The 20,911-nt window shown below is 37.5% G+C and overlaps 1 protein-coding gene across 1 annotated transcript in view; it reads left to right on the forward strand.

The window, feature by feature from the left end:
• Nucleotides 1-20,911, forward strand: part of LOC133563535 (1-phosphatidylinositol 4,5-bisphosphate phosphodiesterase zeta-1-like) — a 59,115-nt gene that overhangs the window by 37,006 nt on the left and 1,198 nt on the right. Inside the window, exon 10 of the mRNA XM_061917705.1 lies at nt 19,888-20,037. Coding sequence (XP_061773689.1) covers nt 19,888-20,037 — 150 coding nt within the window. The remainder of the gene's footprint in view (nt 1-19,887; nt 20,038-20,911) is intronic.

The raw sequence follows: 20,911 nt of genomic DNA on the forward strand, positions 1-20,911 counted from the left end.
TTTATATTTATATAGCGCTTTTCTCTAGTGACTCAAAGCGCTTTACATAGTGAAACCCAATATCTAAGTTACATTTAAACCAGTGTGGGTGGCACTGGGAGCAGGTGGGTAAAGTGTCTTGCCCAAGGACACAACGGCAGTGACTAGGATGGCCGAGGCGGGAATCGAACCTGCAACCCTCAAGTTGCTGGCACGGCCGCTCTACCAACCGAGCTATGCCGCCCCTGTAAGGGCCGTTTCTCGATTTTTACGATATATGGCCTATTTGAAAACAAACAAAAAAGGGCTGTGTGGAGGGGGGCGTGGCCTGTGGGCCTGCAGCGAAGTGGGGTGTGCCAGGACCAGCTTCGAAATCAGCGCCAGGTGCGTAGTGTCATGTCCTAGTGATCATGTTTAGTTTGGCTATGTTCTGTTGGTTTTTGGATTTTGAAAGTTCCTGTTTTATCACTACTTGCTTTGTTTTCATGACAACCCATTAGTTTTCACCTGTCCTCATGTCACACACCTGATTCATTTGAACTCATGCACCTGTTGTCAATCACCACATCACTATTTAAGCCTGCAGTTGCCAGGCAGTCAGCCTGGCGACATCACCCTCTATACCCCCTTTTTATTCATGCTGATGATCCATGCTGCTCTTTTTCATGCTCTTTTCTCATTCCAAGTAAGTTTTCTTTATTCATGCCATAGTTTGCAAGTTTTGGTTTGTGTCCATAGTTCTGCTTTTGTGCGAGTTTTTGTTTATCCCCTTTGTTTTTGCAGTTTTTTTTTATGTTAAAATTAAAAGATGTCATTACCTTCACGCACCTCGGGAAAACAATCCACACCAAAGTCCACGTCATGACACGTAGACGGCCCACCTGGCCCTGGTTATCTGATCACCTGCCGCTCTGTTAAACGGCAGCAAACCTGGAGGAGAGAGTTGTTGGAGCTGGAGCGAGAGCAAGAGCGACAAGAGGACACTTGCTGGAAAGCAAACCGCTGCACAATCATAAATAAAAACTTTATTGTAACCCTGATCCGGGCTCTCATGGCGATGCTTGATGGTCTTGAGGACCCACGGGAGGGCAAACTCCACAGGCTGATTTTCATTAAAATATAGCCATAAAATTTGATTTTGTGCTGTTTTTCTTTCATGGATTTATGATTTTCCAGATAAACGCAAAAATGTAATCAATGTTTATCCAAAATGCAAAAATTAATGTTTTTCTGTGTGATGACAAATTAAACCGGAAGCAGTATTTTAGCTTTTTCTTCACGGAACGCTAACATTTTTGTTCAGCAGGATTCCTATTGTCGTTTTATAAAAGTCTCATTAAATAGTTGTCCAACTTTTGTTTCAGAAATGAAAATGGCCCGAAAATATTTTTTTGATTTGCATTTAAGGATTTTAAATGGAATGACCAGAAGGTACACGGACCAAAGGTGTTAATGTTATTCTTAAAACATGCTAAACGCGAAGGAGAAGCTAAAAATACTGCTTCCGGTTCCATTTGTCATCATATAGATAACCAAGCATTTTTGCATTTTGGATTAACAAGAATCGGATTTTTGCGTTTATGTGGAAAAATAAAAATCCATAAAAAGAAAACAGCACAGAATCAAATATGGTGATATTTTAATGAAAATCAGCCCTTTTTTGTTTGTTTTCAAATCTGCGGTATATAATAAAAATTGATAAATGGCCTTAATTTTGTTTTTTGATTTGCGTTTTAGAATTGGAAAAATAGAACGAAAAGGAAGTACACCTTTTTATTAATTTTGGCCAGAGGGGGGGCACTTCAAATTTTTACACACACTTGTTATTTCATATGTTGACCAGAGGGAGAGCACTTTTAAAACCGACACACAGTCAATTTGAAAAATTCCTCCTTTTTGGGACCACCCTCATTTTGACAGATTTCACCACCAGGGCTGCAAATGAGACGTTCTCTTTTAAATGCAATGGTTTTCCGTATTGGGACCATGATTTATGTCCTAACTTGTTCACACCTCCTCATATGGAAGCTACTTTTCCTTGTTGATGTCTCAAGAAGGGTAGAAATACAAGAACACACACTACTGTTGTGGTTCCAGAACCATTTCAAAATAGCTAATAAATAAATCAGAAGTTAACTGGTCCTTGAATAGTTTTTCCCCCCCAGAATATTTACTTAAACTCACGTAATTATTTAAATGACTCCCTTTTCACTTTTACTTAAGTCATATTCCTCTGAAGCACTGTTTTCCCACCAAGTCCCACCTCAGAAAACACTTGGCTCTCTGAGTACCAATATAATGACCAACCTTTAAAACATAGTAGCATAGTAGGCCTAAGTATTTACTAAAAACAATTCAATACTACAATGTGACACTACACACAGTTTGAACAGTAACACTGTGTTTTGGCGTGCCACTAGAAGGAGGTACCACCGTTTGAGAATCACTGCTTTAGAGAAAAGTTACTCTTACTTGAGTACATTTTTTTGGCTCGTCTCCCCACTTCTGCAAGTCACTTCCAAAAGGTCAATCATAAAAAAGAAATACTATATAAATCTAATTATTTCCTCCCAGATATGCAAATATCTCATTTTATAGATCATTAAAAAAAGCCCTCAGGGAATGCAGATCTTTGCCAGGTTCGACCTTCAATAGTAAAGTCCTGAATCCAGATGGTGATCCTCTAGATCAGGGGTGTCACCGAGGGCCACATTGCAGTTATGTTTGGCCCCAGAGGGCCGTTTCGAACAGTGAATAATATTATTTCTCAGTTTTTGTATGCATTTCATTAGAATGAAAAAAATATATACATATATTCATGGTAAGTTGCAATAATTTCACCCCAAAACAATAATTTTGAGGTGAAATTATGCTATTAATAGATACTCAAAGCGCTGGCAGAGAAGTGAGAAGCCATCATTCATTCACACCTGGTGGTGGTAAGCTACATCTGTAACCACAGCTGCCCTGGGGTAGACTGACTGAAGCGGCCCCTCCGACCACCACCTATCATTCATTCATTCGTCATTCATTCACCACTGTGAGCGGTCCCGGGGACAAGGGTGAAGTGTCCTTGCCCAAGGGCACAATGGCAGCGATTTGGATGTCAATAGGCAGGGAGGGAACCTGCAACCCTCAGGTTTCTGGCAGAGCCGCTCTACCCACTACGCCATGCCGCCCCCCTAAATGTAGTGTGTATTACCGTAAATGGAAAAATTGTACTGCTGTTTTATGGTAAAAAAATAAAAAATTAAATATGCAGCTCAGTTGCCAGAATTTTACTTTAAATTTTACATTATTATTTTTTTTTACTGTAAAATAACATTTCCAAACAATTTGTTAAGCTGCAATAATTTGACCTCAAAATGTAGTGTACATTACTGTAAATGGAAAAACTGTTCTGCTATTTCATTTGGTAAAAAAAAAGAAGGCAGCTCAGTTGCCAGAATTTTACTGTAAAATTTACATAAATTTTTTTACTGTATAATAAAAAACTTGCATTTTTACAGTAAAATGTTGGTACCTGAGCTGCCAGGTTTTTTTTGTGGAACTGTAAATGTTTCAGTGTATTACTGTAAATGCAAAAACAGCACCACATTTTATTCAATTTTTTTTTTTTTTTAAACATTTCCCAAAAATATGGTAAGTTGCAATAATTTCACCTCAAAATCAATCAATCAATCAATCAATGTTTACTTATATAGCCCTAAATCACTAGTGTCTCAAAGGGCTGCACAAACCACCACGACATCCTCGGTAGACCCACATAAGGGCAAGGAAAACTCACACCCAGTGGGACATCGGTGACGATGATGACTATGAGAACATGATACTGTGATACTGATGATACTGATGACTATGAGAACATGATACTGTGAAAGATCAATGTAGTGTATATTACTGTAAATGGAAAAACGGTACTGCTATTTTATCTGGTAAAAAAAAAAGGCAGCTCAGTTGCCAGAATTTAACTATAAAAGGTACATTAGTTTTTTGTTACTGTAAATTTAAAAAAAAAAAGTTTACAGTAAAATGTTGGCACCTGAGTTGGCAGTTTTATTTTACAACTGTAGATTTTTCAGTGTATTACTGTAAATGCCAAAACGGCACCACATTTTATTAGATTTTTTTAAAATAACATTTCCAAAAAATATGTTAAGTTGCAATAATTTTACCTCAAAATGTAGTGTGTTTTACTGTAAATGGAAAAATAATACTGATGTTTTTATGGTAAAAAAGAAAAAGGCAGCTCAGTTACCAGAATTTTACTGTAAAATTTACATTTTTTTTTAACTGTAATTAAAAAAAAGTACACTTTGTTGCTACTCATGCAGAAAAAAAGTGACAAGTACAATTAGCTTATAGCAGAGGTGTCAAAGTGGTTTTCACCGAGGGCCACATCAGTTATTTTTGGCCCCAGAGGGCCGCTTCAAACAGTGAATACTATTATGACATTTTAAATGCATTTTATTAGTATATTTTTTTACACTAAAATGTGAAAAAAATATGGTAAGTTGCAATAATTTCACCTCAAAATGTAGTGTATATTACTGTCAATGGCAAAACTGAACTGATGTTTTTATGGTAAAAAAAAAAAAGGCAGCTCAGTTGGCAGAATTTTACTGTAAAATTTACATTCGTCTTTTACTCTAAATAAAAAACTTGCATTTTTACAGTAAAATGTTGGCACCTGAGCTGCCAGTTTTTTTGTTTTTTTTGTAGAACTGTAGATGTTTCTGTGTATTACTGTAAATGCCAAAACGGCAACACATTTCATTAGATTTTTTAAAAAAAATAACATTACCCAAAAATATGGTAAATTGCAATAATTTCACCTCAAAATGTAGTGTATATTACTGTAAATGGAAAAACTGTACTGCTATTTTATTAGGTAAAAAAAAAAGGCAGCTCAGTTGCCAGAATTTTACTGTAAAATGTACATTCGTTTTTTTTTACTGTAAATTAAAAAAAAAATGTTTACAGTAAAATTTTGGCACCTGAGCTGGCAGTTTTTTTGTACAACTGTAGATTTTTCAGTGTATTACTGTAAATGCCAGAACGGCACCACATTTTATTAGATTTTTTTGAAATAACATTTCCAAAATATATGTTAAGTTGCAATAATTTCACCTCAAAATGTAGTGTATATTACTGTAAATGGAAAAACAATATTGATGTTTTTATGGTAAAAAAAAAAAGGCAGCTCAGTTAAATGAATTTTACTGTAAAATTTACATTTGTTTTTAACTGTAATTAAAAAAAAAAGTACACTTTGTTGCTACTCATGCAGAAAAAAAGTGACAAGTGCAATTAGCTTATAGCAGAGGTGTCAAAGTGTTTTTTACTGAGGGCCACATCGCAGTTATGTTTGGCCCCAGAGGGCCGCTTCAAACAGTGAATACTATTATTGCAGAATTTTTTAAATGCATTTTATTAGTATATATTTTTTTAAACTAAAATGTATAAAAAATATGGTAAGTTGCAATAATTTCACCTCAAAATGTAGTGTATATTACTGTAAATGGCAAAACTTAATTGCTGTTTTTATGGTAAAATAAAAAAAAGGCAGCTTAGTTGCCAGAATTTTTCTGTAAAATTTACATTCGTCTTTTTACTATAAATAAAAAAATTGCGTTTTTACAGTAAAATGTTGGCACCTGAGCTGCTAGTTTATTTTTTTTGTGGAAGTGTAGATTTTTCAGTGTTTTACTGTAAATGCCAAAACGGCACCACATCTTTTTAGATTTTTTTTTAAATAACATTTCCCAAAAATATGGTAGGTTGCAATAATTTCACCTCAAAATGTTGTGTATTTTACTGTAAATGGAAAAACAGTACTGCTGTTTTTAAGGTGAAAAAAAGACAGCTCAGTTACCAGAACTTTACTGTAAAATTTACATTTGTTTTTTAACTGTAAATAAAAAAAGTACACTTTGCTGCTACTCTTGCAGAAAAAAAGTGACAAGTGCAATTAGCTTATAGTAGAGGTGTCAAAGTGGTTTTTACCGAGGGCCACATCAGTGATGTTTGGCCCCAGAGGGCCGCGTCAAACAGTGAATACTATTATTACACAATTTTTAAAATTCATTTTATTATTATTATTTTTTTTTTAACTAAAATGTAAAGAAATATATATGGTAAGTTGCAATAATTTCACCTCAAGATGTAGTGTATATTACTGTAAATGGAAAAACTGTACTGCTATTTTATTTGGTAAAAAGAAAAAAAGGCAGCTCAGTTGCCAGAATTTTACTGTAAAATTTACATTTGTTTTTTACTGTACATAAAACAAATGCATTTTTACAGTAAAATGTTGGCACCTGAGCTGCCAAGTTTTTTTGTGGAACTGTAAATTTTTCAGTGTATTACTGTAAATGCAAAAACGGCACCACATTTTATTAGATGTTTTTTTTTTTTAAATAACATTTCCAAAAAATATGTTAAGTTGCAATAATTTCACCTCAAAATGTAGTGTATATTACTGTAAATGGAAAAACGGTACTGCTATTTTATTTGGTAAAAAAAAGGCAGCTCAGTTGCCAGAATTTTACTGTAAAATGTACATTAGGTTTTTTTTACTGTAAATTAAAAAAAAATGTTTACAGTAAAATTTTTGCACCTGAGCTGGCAGTTTTTTTGTACAACTGGAGATTTTTTAGTGTATTACTGTAAATGCCAAAACGGCACCACATTTTATTAGATTTTTAAAAAAATAACATTTCCAAAAAATATGTTAAGTTGCAATAATTTCACCTCAAAATGTAGTGTATATTACTGTAAATGGAAAAACGGTACTGCTATTTTATTTGGTAAAAAATAAAAGAAGGCAGCTCAGTTGCCAGAATTTTACTGTAAAATTGACATTAATTTTTTTACTGTAAATAAAAAACTTGCATTTCTACAGTAAAATGTTGGTAGCTGAGCTGCCAGGTTTTTTTTGTGGAACTGTAAATTTTTCTGTGTATTACTGTAAATGCAAAAACGGCACCACATTTTATTAGATGTTTTTTTTTTTAAATAACATTTCCCAAAAAATGTTAAGTTGCAATAATTTCACCTCAAAATGTAGTGTATATTACTGTAAATGGAAAAACTGTACTGCTATTTTATTTGGTAAAGAAAAAAGGCAGCTCAGTTGCCAGGATTTTACTGTAAAATTGACATTACTTTTTTTAATGTAAATAAAAACTTGCATTTTTACAGTAAAATGTTGGCACCTGAGCTGCCAGGTTTTTTTGTAGAACTGTAGATTTTTCAGTGTATTACTGTAAATGCCAAAACGGCACCACATTTTATTAGATTTTTAAAAAAATAACATTTCCCAAAAATATGGTAAGTTGCAATAATTTCACCTCAAAATGTAGTGTATTTTACTGTAAATGGAAAAACTGTACTGCTGTTTTTAAGGTGGAAAAAAAGGCAGCTCAGTTAACAGAATTTTACTGTAAAATTTACATTTGTTTTTTTTTACTGTAAATAAAAAAATGCACTTTGCTGCTACTCATGCAGAAAAAAAAGTGACAAGTACAATTAGCTTATAGCAGAGGTGTCAAAGTGGTTTTCACTGAGGGCCACATCACAGTTATGTTTGGCCCCAGAGGGCCGCTTCAAACAGTGAATACTATTATTACACAATTTTTTAAATGCATTTTATTAGGTTTTTTTTTTTTTAAACTAAAATGTAAAAAAATATATATGGTCAGTTGCAATAATTTCACCTCAAAATGTAGTGTATATTACTGTAAATGGAAAAACGGTACTGCTATTTTATTTGGTAAAAAAAAAAGGCAGCTCAGTTGCCAGAATTTTACTGTAACATGTACATTTGTTTTTGTTTTTTACTGTAAATTTAAAAAAAAAAGTTTACAGTAAAATGTTGGCACCTGAGCTGGCAGTTGTTTTGTACAACTGTAGATTTTTCAGTGTATTACTGTAAATGCTAAAACGGCACCACATTTTATTAGATTTTTTTGAAATAACGTTTCCAAAAAATATGTTAAATTGCAAAATTTTCACCTAAAAATTTGTGTATATTACTGTCAATGGAAAAACAGTACTGCTATTTTATTTGGTAAAAAAAAAGAAAAAAAGAAGGCAGCTCAGTTGCCAGAATTTGACTGTAAATTTTACATTAATTTTTTTACTGTAAATAAACTTGCATTTTTACAGTAAAATGTTGGCACCTGAGCTGCCAGGTTTTTTTTTTGTAGAACTGTAGATGTTTCAGTTTATTACTGTAAATGCCAAAACGGCAACACATTTTATTAGATTTTTTTTTTAAAATAACATTTCCAAAAAATATGTTAAGTTGCAATAATTTCACCTGAAAATGTAGTGTATATTACTGTAAATGGAAAAACAATACTGATGTTTTTATGGTAAAAAAAAAAAAAGGCAGCTCAGTTACAAGAATTTTACTGTAAAATTTACATTTGTTTTTTACTGCAAATAAAAAAAAGTACACTTTGTTGCTACTCATGCAGATAATAAGTGACAAGTACAATTAGCTTATAGCAGAGGTGTCAAAGTGTTTTTTACTGAGGGCCACATCGCAGTTATATTTGGCCCCAGAGGGCCGCTTCAAACAGTGAATACTATTATTACACAATTTTTTAAATGCATTTTATTAGTATAGATTTTTTACACTAAAATGTGAAAAACATATGTTAAGTTGCAATAATTTCATCTCAAAATGTAGTGTATATTACTGTAAATGGCAAAACTGAACTGCTGTTTTTATGGTAAAAAAAAAAAAGGCAGCTCAGTTGCCAGAATTTTACTGTAACATGTACATTAGTGTTTTTTTTTACTGTAAATTTAAAAAAAAATGTTTACAGTAAAATGTTGGCACCTGAGCTGGCAGTTTATTTGTACAACTGTAGATTTTTCAGTGTATTACTGTAAATGCAAAAACGGCACCACATTTTATTCGATTTTTTTTAAAATAACATTTCCCAAAAATATGTTAAGTTGCAATAATTTCACCTCAAAATGTAGTGTATATTACTGTAAATGGAAAAACTGTACTGCTATTTTATTTGGTAAAAAAAAAGGCAGCTCAGTTGCCAGAATTTTACTGTAAAATGTACATTAGTTTTTTTGACTGTAAATTTTAAAAAAAATGTTTACAGTAAAATTTGGGCACCTGAGCTGGCAGTTTTTTTGTACAACTGTAGATTTTTCAGTGTATTACTGTAAATGCCAAAACGGCACTACATTTTATTAGATTTTTTTAAAATAACATTTCCTAGAAATATTTTAAGTTGCAATAATTTCACCTCAAAATGTATTGTTTTACTGTAAATTGAAAAACAATACTGATGTTTTTATGGTAAAAAAAGAAAAAAAGGCAGCTCAGTTACCAGAATTTTACTGTAAAATTTACATTTGTTTTTAACTGTAATTAAAAAAAAGTACACTTTGTTGCTACTCATGCAAAAAAAAAAGTGACAAGTACAATTAGCTTATAGCAGAGGTGTCAAAGTGGTTTTCACTGAGGGCCACATCACAGTTACTTTTGGCCCCAGAGGGCCGCTTCAAACAGTGAATACTATTATTGCACAATTTTTATTATTCATTTTATTAGTTTTTTTTTTTTAAACTAAAATGTAAAAAAATATATATGGTAAGTTGCAATAATTTCACCTCAAATGTAGTGTATATTACTGTAAATGGAAAACTGAACTGCTGTTTTTATGGTAAAATTAAAAAAGGCAGCTCAGTTGCCAGAATTTTACTGTAAAATTTACATTAGTTTTTTTACTGTAAATAAAAAAACTTGCATTTTTACAGTAAAATGTTGGCACCTGATGCCAGTTTTATTTTTTTGTAGAAGTGTAGATTTTTCAGTGTTTTACTGTAAATGCCAAAACGGCACCACATTTTATTCGATTTTTTTTTAAAATAACATTTCCAAAAATATGGTAAGTTGCAATAATTTCACCTCAAAATGTAGTGTATATTACTGTAAATGGAAAAACAGGGGTTTTTTTTATGGTGAAAAAAAAGGCAAGTCAGTTGCCAGAATTTTACTGTAAAATTTACATTAGTTTTTTTTACTGTAAACAAAAAATGCATTTTACAGTAAAAATTTGGCACCTGAGCTGTCATTTAAAAACATTTTTTTTTGTAGAACTATAGATTTTTCAGTGTATGACTTTAAATGGCAAAACGGCACCTCAGTGTATTACAGTAAAAAAAAAAGTAGTTTTCTTTCATTAAGAGAAAAATGCTGTAAATTTACAGAAAATTTCACAATTTTCCCATGAAATCTATTGCTACTTTTACACTGCACAAATTGATGGTTAACTTGCTTTGAAATCATTAATATTAGTATTTGTTTCTATTTAAAAATGGTTTGAATGTTTGATCACATATTTTTTGCATAATTAGACTATATTTAAGTTAACATAATTTGCGATTACAGGAGTACTTTTTTTTTTCTCCAAAAACAGAAAGAAAGAATACATTTAGTAAGAACCGTTACTGTACTTTATTGATACATATTATTTCCAGGCTTTCAAGGGCCAAATATAATGAAGGGGCGGGCCTTGAGTTTGACGCCTGTGCTCTAAATGTAGTAACGTGTTCCTTTTCCTGTTTCTGACATTTTGACAGGTGTCACAATGACATTAATGAATGAGCTGGACTCCCCTTGCACTTAGACCCAGGCTAGCTCAATGGTGAAGACCACTACCTCTCAATCAGTACTACTGAGGTTCAGATCTGTAACTTGGAAGGGCTTGGTTTTTTTTTCCCCACCTCTGTCATAGTTCACTGATTACATTTGTATGTGAGCAAAAATCAGTCTTTGACGGGAGCCAGGATAGCTCGATGGTCAGCACTGTGGGCTCCAATACAGATCACCAAGAAAGGGGTACAGGGTTCAAATTTCAGTAAGGAGACAGCATTTAGTTTCACTATCATTGTAGTTTAGTGAGACCGCTTTTCAATTAAATATGTCATCAGGGCCTGAAATACAGTCATAAGAAAACGAAGGATAGCTGAGTGGTTAAAGCAGCTAGAGCCCAATCACAAGAGTGTGTGGTTCAATTCCCAGTCAGGACCTTTGGTGTCTATGTAAGCTCCAGCGCCAAGAGTAAAAGTTATATATCATAGTTTACTGAGACAGGTTCGCAATTGAATACGTCATTGGGGCATGGAAGCTGTCTTCTGAGAAGACCAAGAATAGCTGCAGCTCGTTCCCAATCAAAGGGTGCTGTGTTAAAAACCCAGTCAGCTAGATTAGTAACTCACCAAATCACCAGAGTTTTGTTTGACCCCTATCGTTGTTTACTGAGACAGGTCCTCGATTATATTTGTCATTGGGGACTGGAATCTGTGCTGTAGTAGACTGAGAATAGCTGAGTGGTTAACAGTGATGGCCACCAACCAAGAAGTCAGTTTTTGTTTCACTATCATTGTGGATTGGTGAGACAAGTCATTGGGGTCCAAAATGTGTGACTAACAAGCCCAAGGGGTAGCTGAGAGGTTAAAGCAGCAAACTCCCAATCAAAGGGGTCTGAGTTCAAATCTTAGCCAGGTCCATAGGTAACTAAGAATGTTTTATATAATTGTTTAGACCAAGGGTAGCTGACTGGTTAAAGCAGCTAGCTCCCGTTCAAAAGGATCTAGGTTCGAGTCCCAGTCAGTTCGATTACGAAACTTGTTTTTTATATCATAGTTTACAGAGACAGGTACTCAATTAAATATGTAATTGAAGCCTGAAATCTTGTCTCAAGAGGACCAAGGATAGCTGAATGGTTGAACAGTTAGCTCCCAATCAAAGGGTATGAGGATCAAATCCAAGTCAGGTTAAGCAGTAACTAAGACAGCTCCACCTAGAAGAGGTCATGTTTTATATCATAGTTTACTGAGACAGGTTCTCAATTGAATGTGTCATTGGGGCCCGAAATCTTGTCTTAACAAGACCAAGGATAGCTGAATGGTTAAACAGCTAGTTCCCAGTCAAAGGGCACTGGGTTCAAATCCCAGGCAAGTTGATCGGTAACTAGGAAAGCTAATGTTTTGTATCATAGTTTACTGAGACAGGTTCTCAATTGAATATGTCATTGGGGCCCGAAATCTTGTCTCAACAAGACCAAGAATAGCTGAATGGTTAAAGCTGCTAGCTCCCAATCAAAGGGCAGTGGGTTCAAATCCCAGGCAAGTTGATCGGTAACTAGGAAAGCTAGTATTTTGTATCATAGTTTACTGAGACAGGTTCTCAAATGAATATGTCATTGGGGCCCGAAATCTGTCCCTAAGAAGACCAAGAATAGCTGAATGGTTAAACAGCTAGCTCCCAATCAAAGGGTCCTGGGTTCAATCCCAGTCAGGTCGATCGGCTTGCCAAGCCATGGGGTGTGGGGTGGTGGACAATGTGGGGGTGTATCACCTCCCCCACACAGAGTAAAGTTAAGTGGTAGCTGGTTAATTAAATTGTGATTAAAAAGGGAAGTATGGGTAATAATCATAACAAATAGTCTATAGTCCAAAAGTCAAGGGTAACCTCGGGGGTTAGCTCCTCCTGTGTTCTGAGGCTAAAGTTGGTAAGTGTACCATCGGTAATTCCTGGCTGGGATGGGTGGGAATAGGAACATGAATAATTAATCACTGTGAGTGTTGACCAATCAGCTCTCCTCGGTCTGACTAATTGCAATTGAATAAAAAAAAAAAAAAAAATCATCAAAAATGTTGAAAAAACAACTAAATCATCACTAATAATGAAAAACACAACAAAGTTTTTTAATCAAAATAATGATATTTAATTAAATAATTGTTTTTTCTTAATTGTCTCTTATGATTATCCATTGACTTCCCCCTGTTTTTATTTATGTCATGTTTTTTTTTTCTTATCCAATTGGAATTTTTTTTCCTCTGTCAATTATTCTAATTTGTTGTATTTTTTTTATTTTTTATTAGCCAATTTGACTAATTGTTGGTCAGACCGAGGATAGCTGATTGGTCAACACTCAGAATGATTAATTATTCATGTTCCTATTCCCACCCATCCCAGCCAGGAATTACCGATGGTAGACTTGCCAACTTTAGCCTCAGAACACAGGATGGAGCTAACCCCCGAGGTTACCCTTGACTTTTGGACTATAGACTATTTGTTATGATTATTACCCATACTTACCTTTTTAACCATAAGTTAATTAACCAGCTACCACTTGACTTTACTCTGTGTGGGGGAGGTGATACACCCCCACATTGTCCACCACCCCACACCCCTTGGCTTGGCAAGCCGATCGACCTGACTGGGATTGAACCCAGGACCCTTTGATTGGGAGCTAGCTGTTTAACCATTCAGCTATTCTTGGTCTTCCTTGGACTAGATTTCGGGCCCCAATGACATATTCAATTGAGAACCTCTCTCAGTAAACTATGATACAAAATATTAGCTTTCCTAGTTACCGATCAACTTGCCTGGGACTTGAACCCAGTGCCCTTTGATTGGGAGCTAGCTGTTTAACCATTCAGCTATTCTTGGTCTTCTCAGGAACAGATTTCGGGCCCCAATGACATATTCAATTGAGAACCTGTCTCAGTAAACTATGATACAAAACATTAGCTTTCTTTGTTACCGATCAACTTGCCTGGGATTTGAACCCAGTGCCCTATGATTGGGAGCTAGCTGTTTAACCATTCACCTATTCTTGGTCTTCTCAGGGACAGATTTCGGGCCCCAATGACATATTCAATTGAGAGCCTGTCTCAGTAAACTATGATGGAAAACATTAGCTTTCTTAGTAAACGATGAACTTGCCTAGGATTTGAACCCAGTGCCCTTTGATTGGGAGCTAGGTGTTTAATCATTCAGCTATCCTTGGTCCCCTTGAGACAAGATTTCGGGCTCCAATGACATATGTAATTGAGTACCTGTCTGTGTAAACTATAACTTACCAAGTTTCCTAATTGACCAAACCACAATGATAGTGAAACAAAACACTGACTCCTTACTGAGATTTAAACCAAGCTCCCCTCGATTTGTGGTCAACGGTGTAACCACTCAGCTTTCCTGTTTTTTTTTTACCAATGACAAATATAATCGAGAACCGTCCCAGTAAACTACAACAGATGTGAAACAAAACTCATGAGCTTCGGTTAGTTAGTGATCAATCTGACTGGACTTGAACTCAGTCCCCTTTATTGAGAGGTGGCTGAGTTAACCACTCAGCTATTCTTTGGCTTTCTCAAGTTAGAGAAAGCCAAAGTGACATATTTAATCGTGAACCTATGATCGAGATGGGATAAAACACTAACTTTTCCCACTGGAGCTTTGTAAGTTGCTTATCAGGTACGATTCGACTTCAAATCCAGTAGCACTTGTTGGTGAAGCAACGGTTTTATGGTGCAGATCCTTTTTACCTCGGCATTGATTTGATACGGACTCATTCGCCAGATCTGAAATAGATCTGGGACAAATCTGGTCCATAGCAGCGGAAAACAAGGTCACGTACGGCCCAAATATGGCACACAAACGTTACCCAAATATTACATTCGGACCAGATCTGGACCAGATATGGTCCAAGTTATTACCAAAACTTTTTTGGCATTGATTTGCATCATATTTTAAGGTGTCTTCAAAGAAAATAAAGTTTGTCTATTTGAAGCAATTACAACAATACTTGATTAGGTTAAAAAAAAAAAAAAGAAGCTATTTATTGATGTAACAAAATGCATTACATTGCAAATAATTAGCAGCACATTATTGTTTAAAACTTGTAAACGACATCCATCCATCCATCCATTTTCTACCGCTCGTTCCCTTTGGGTCGCGGGGGGCGCTAGTGTCTATCTCAGCTACAATCGGGCGGAAGGCGGGGTACACCCTGGACAAGTCGCCACCTCATCACAGGTCCAACACAGATAGACAGACAACATTCACACACTAGGGACCATTTAGTGTTGCCAATCAACCTATCCCCAGGTGCATGTCTTTGGATTTGGAGGTGGGAGAGGCCTATCCCAAGGTGCATGTCTTTGGAGGTGGGAGGGGCCTATCCCCAGGTGCATGCCCTTGGATTTGGAGGTGGGAGGGGCCTATCCCCAGGTGCATGTCCTTGGATTTGGAGGTGGGAGAGGCCTATCCCAAGGTGCATGTCTTTGGAGGTGGGAGGGGCCTATCCCCAGGTGCATGTCTTTGGAGGTGGGAGGGGCCTACCCCAAGGTGCATGTCTTTGGAGGTGGGAGGGGCCTATCCCCAGGTGCATGTCTTTGGAGGTGGGAGGGGCCTATCCCCAGGTGCATGTCCTTGGATTTGGAGGTGGGAGGGGCCTATCCCAAGGTGCATGTCTTTGGAGGTGGGAGGGGCCTATCCCCAGGTGCATGTCTTTGGAGGTGGGAGGGGCCTACCCCAAGGTGCATGTCTTTGGAGGTGGGAGGGGCCTATCCCCAGGTGCATGTCTTTGGAGGTGGGAGGGGCCTATCCCCAGGTGCATGTCTTTGGAGGTGGGAGGGGCCTATCCCCAGGTGCATGTCCTTGGATTTGGAGGTGGGAGGGGCCTATCCCCAGGGGCATGTCCTTGGATTTGGAGGTGGGAGGGGCCTATCCCAAGGTGCATGTCCTTGGATAAAACACAAAACACAGCTGTTTCAAATGTTAGAGACAAAAGCCATTACAAGTGGCGGCCATATTTGATTGGCCGCTGTGGCGACCCCGAAGGTCACCTGAGCGGGCGCCCTAGCTAAATCATTTAAGTATGTCCTGGCTACACCTCTGACAAATTTGGCGCTTTTAGAGAAAAGTGAACGAACATTCCCCTAAGAGCCTCCACTAAATGTCTGGTCCAAATTGGCCCATTAGTTATTGTTGTATGGAAAAATGGAGCGGAACAAAGTATGTTGTAATGCAGCATCTTTGTGTCTAACATGCACAGACTCCTGTAAAAGTGTGTTGTAATGCAGCATCTTTGTGTCTAACATGCACAGACTCCTGTAAAAGTGTGTTGTAATGCAGCATCTTTGTGTCTAACATGCACAGACTCCTGTAAAAGTGTGTTGTAATGCAGCATCTTTGTGTCTAACATGCACAGACTCCTGTAAAAGTGTGTTGTAATGCAGCATCTTTGTGTCTAACATGCACAGACTCCTGTAAAAGCGTGTTGTAATGCAGCATCTTTGTGTCTAACATGCACAGACTCCTGTAAAAGTGTGTTGTAATGCAGCATCTTTGTGTCTAACATGCACAGACTCCTGTAAAAGTGTGTTGTAATGCAGCATCTTTGTGTCTAACATGCACAGACTCCTGTAAAAGTGTGTTGTAATGCAGCATCTTTGTGTCTAACATGCACAGACTCCTGTAAAAGTGTGTTGTAATGCAGCATCTTTGTGTCTAACATGCACAGACTCCTGTAAAAGTGTGTTGCAATGCAGCATCTTTGTGTCTAACATGCACAGACTCCTGTAAAAGTGTGTTGTAATGCAGCATATTTGTGTCTAACATGCACAGACTCCTGTAAAAGTGTGTTGTAATGCAGCATCTTTGTGTCTAACATGCACAGACTCCTACAAAAGTGTGTTGTAATGCAGCATCGTTGTGTCTAACATGCACAGACTCCTGTAAAAGTGTGTTGTAATGCAGCATATTTGTGTCTAACATGCACAGACTCCTGTAAAAGTGTGATGTAATGCAGCATCGTTGTGTCTAACATGCACAGACTCCTGTAAAAGTGTGTTGTAATGCAGCATATTTGTGTCTAACATGCACAGACTCCTGTAAAAGTGTGTTGCAATGCAGCATCTTTGTGTCTAACATGCACAGACTCCTGTAAAAGTGTGTTGTAATGCAGCATCTTTGTGTCTAACATGCACAGACTCCTGTAAAAGTGTGTTGTAATGCAGCATCTTTGTGTCTAACATGCACAGACTCCTGTAAAAGTGTGTTGTAATGTAGCATCTTTGTGTCTAACATGCACAGACTCCTGCAAAAGTGTGTTGTAATGCAGCATATTTGTGTCTAACATGCACAGACTCCTGTAAAAGTGTGTTGTAATGCAGCATCTTTGTGTCTAACATGCACAGACTCCTGTAAAAGTGTGTTGTAATGCAGCATCTTTGTGTCTAACATGCACAGACTCCTGTAAAAGCGTGTTGTAATGCAGCATCTTTGTGTCTAACATGCACAGACTCCTGCAAAAGTGTGTTGTAATGCAGCATCTTTGTGTCTAACATGCACAGACTCCTGTAAAAGTGTGTTGTAATGCAGCATCGTTGTGTCTAACATGCACAGACTCCTGTAAAAGTGTGTTGTAATGCAGCATCTTTGTGTCTAACATGCACAGACTCCTGTAAAAGTGTGTTGTAATGCAGCATCTTTGTGTCTAACATGCACAGACTCCTGTAAAAGTGTGTTGTAATGCAGCATCTTTGTGTCTAACATGCACAGACTCCTGTAAAAGTGTGTTGTAATGCAGCATCTTTGTGTCTAACATGCACAGACTCCTGTAAAAGTGTGTTGCAATGCAGCATCTTTGTGTCTAACATGCACAGACTCCTGTAAAAGTGTGTTGTAATGCAGCATCTTTGTGTCTAACATGCACAGACTCCTGCAAAAGTGTGTTGTAATGCAGCATCTTTGTGTCTAACATGCACAGACTCCTGTAAAAGTGTGTTGTAATGCAGCATCGTTGTGTCTAACATGCACAGACTCCTGTAAAAGTGTGTTGTAATGCAGCATCTTTGTGTCTAACATGCACAGACTCCTGTAAAAGTGTTGTAATGCAGCATCTTTGTGTCTAACATGCACAGACTCCTGCAAAAGTGTGTTGTAATGCAGCATCTTTGTGTCTAACATGCACAGACTCCTGTAAAAGTGTGTTGTAATGCAGCATCTTTGTGTCTAACATGCACAGACTCCTGCAAAAGTGTGTTGTAATGCAGCATCTTTGTGTCTAACATGCACAGACTCCTGTAAAAGTGTGTTGTAATGCAGCATATTTGTGTCTAACATGCACAGACTCCTACAAAAGTGTGTTGTAATGCAGCATCTTTGTGTCTAACATGCACAGACTCCTGCAAAAGTGTGTTGTAATGCAGCATATTTGTGTCTAACATGCACAGACTCCTACAAAAGTGTGTTGTAATGCAGCATCTTTGTGTCTAACATGCACAGACTCCTGTAAAAGTGTTGTAATGCAGCATCTTTGTGTCTAACATGCACAGACTCCTGCAAAAGTGTGTTGTAATGCAGCATCTTTGTGTCTAACATGCACAGACTCCTGTAAAAGTGTGTTGTAATGCAGCATCTTTGTGTCTAACATGCACAGACTCCTGTAAAAGTGTGTTGTAATGCAGCATCTTTGTGTCTAACATGCACAGACTCCTGCAAAAGTGTGTTGTAATGCAGCATCTTTGTGTCTAACATGCACAGACTCCTGTAAAAGTGTGTTGTAATGCAGCATCGTTGTGTCTAACATGCACAGACTCCTGCAAAAGTGTGTTGTAATGCAGCATCTTTGTGTCTAACATGCACAGACTCCTGCAAAAGTGTGTTGTAATGCAGCATCTTTGTGTCTAACATGCACAGACTCCTGCAAAAGTGTGTTGTAATGCAGCATCTTTGTGTCTAACATGCACAGACTCCTGCAAAAGTGTGTTGTAATGCAGCATCTTTGTGTCTAACATGCACAGACTCCTGCAAAAGTGTGTTGTAATGCAGCATCTTTGTGTCTAACATGCACAGACTCCTGCAAAAGTGTGTTGTAATGCAGCATCTTTGTGTCTAACATGCACAGACTCCTGTAAAAGTGTGTTGTAATGCAGCATCTTTGTGTCTAACATGCACAGACTCCTGCAAAAGTGTGTTGTAATGCAGCATCTTTGTGTCTAACATGCACAGACTCCTGTAAAAGTGTGTTGTAATGCAGCATATTTGTGTCTAACATGCACAGACTCCTACAAAAGTGTGTTGTAATGCAGCATCTTTGTGTCTAACATGCACAGACTCCTGCAAAAGTGTGTTGTAATGCAGCATATTTGTGTCTAACATGCACAGACTCCTACAAAAGTGTGTTGTAATGCAGCATCTTTGTGTCTAACATGCACAGACTCCTGTAAAAGTGTTGTAATGCAGCATCTTTGTGTCTAACATGCACAGACTCCTGCAAAAGTGTGTTGTAATGCAGCATCTTTGTGTCTAACATGCACAGACTCCTGCAAAAGTGTGTTGTAATGCAGCATCTTTGTGTCTAACATGCACAGACTCCTGTAAAAGTGTGTTGTAATGCAGCATCTTTGTGTCTAACATACACAGACTCCTGCAAAAGTGTGTTGTAATGCAGCATCTTTGTGTCTAACATGCACAGACTCCTGTAAAAGTGTGTTGTAATGCAGCATCGTTGTGTCTAACATGCACAGACTCCTGTAAAAGTGTGTTGTAATGCAGCATCTTTGTGTCTAACATGCACAGACTCCTGTAAAAGTGTGTTGTAATGCAGCATCTTTGTGTCTAACATGCACAGACTCCTGTAAAAGTGTGTTGTAATGCAGCATCGTTGTGTCTAACATGCACAGACTCCTGTAAAAGTGTGTTGTAATGCAGCATCTTTGTGTCTAACATGCACAGACTCCTGCAAAAGTGTGTTGTAATGCAGCATATTTGTGTCTAACATGCACAGACTCCTGTAAAAGTGTGTTGTAATGCAGCATCTTTGTGTCTAACATGCACAGACTCCTGTAAAAGTGTGTTGTAATGCAGCATCTTTGTGTCTAACATGCACAGACTCCTGTAAAAGTGTGTTGTAATGCAGCATCTTTGTGTCTAACATGCACAGACTCCTGCAAAAGTGGGGGGTACAAAAACCGAGGCGCAGCAGTCCACCTCTCAGCAATCACACCTCATTTCTGCTGAATGTGCACTTTCTTGTTGATGAAGTGAATTAAAGAATCCGGTGATTGTTGCAGCTTTGAACCCGTTCTGGGACGCCGACATGAACTTCCGCCTCAGCATCCCCGAACTGTGCCTGGTCCGCTTCTCCGTCCGAGACCAGACCGGTTTCCTGTCCAGCGACTTTGTGGGCCAGTACACGCTGCCGTTTTTCAGCATGAAGAAAGGTGAGCCCGGGACACGAAGGTTGGGTATTGTTTGGATGTACACCTTTCCACTGACTCTTGCCAGCGATTGTCCATCCCCGTTCTACAAAATGTACCAACAGTTTGTCAGGCAGTCTCTTAAAGGCCTACTGAAAGCCACTACTAGCGACCACGCAGTCTGATAGTTTATATATCAATGATGAAATATTAACATTGCAACAGATGCCAATTTGGCGTTTTTAGTTTACTAAATTGCAATTTTCAATTTCGCGCCGAAATAGCCTGCTGAAAACGTCTCAGTATGATGACACGTGCGTGTGATGTCACGCACTGTAGAGGACATTTTGTTCCAGCACCGTTCCCAGCTATAAATCGTCTCTATTCATCGCATAATTCCACAGTATTCTGGACTTTTGTGTCGCTGAATCTTTTGCAATTTGTTCAATGATTAATAGAGACGTCAAAGAAGAAAGCTGTAGGTGCAAAGCGGTGTATTGCGGCCGCCTTTAGCAACACAAACACAGCCGGTGTTTCATTGTTTACATTCCCGAAAGATGAAGCTTTACTATGGAACAGAGATGTCAAGCAAACCCGGTTGGATTGGACCACACACACAAAGTACAGTGTATTATGCAGCGACCATTTTTGAAAGATCGTGTTTCGAAGAGGGTCCCTTGCGAAGGGCAGAGATGGGCATCGCCACCACCCGTCGACTGGTGCTGAATAAAAGTGCGGGGCCGACCTTCAGGTTGTACAGGTACGACCATATAATCTCACTAAAACACTAGTAACACAATAAGCAGATAAGGGATTTTTCACTATTATCCGAGTAAATGTGTCTAATAACATCTGAATCGCCCCCATTGTATAGTCTTTTTTTTTTCTCTATTCAGGG

This window comes from Nerophis ophidion, linkage group LG12 (assembly GCF_033978795.1).
Source record: "Nerophis ophidion isolate RoL-2023_Sa linkage group LG12, RoL_Noph_v1.0, whole genome shotgun sequence".
Taxonomy (NCBI): domain Eukaryota; kingdom Metazoa; phylum Chordata; class Actinopteri; order Syngnathiformes; family Syngnathidae; genus Nerophis; species Nerophis ophidion.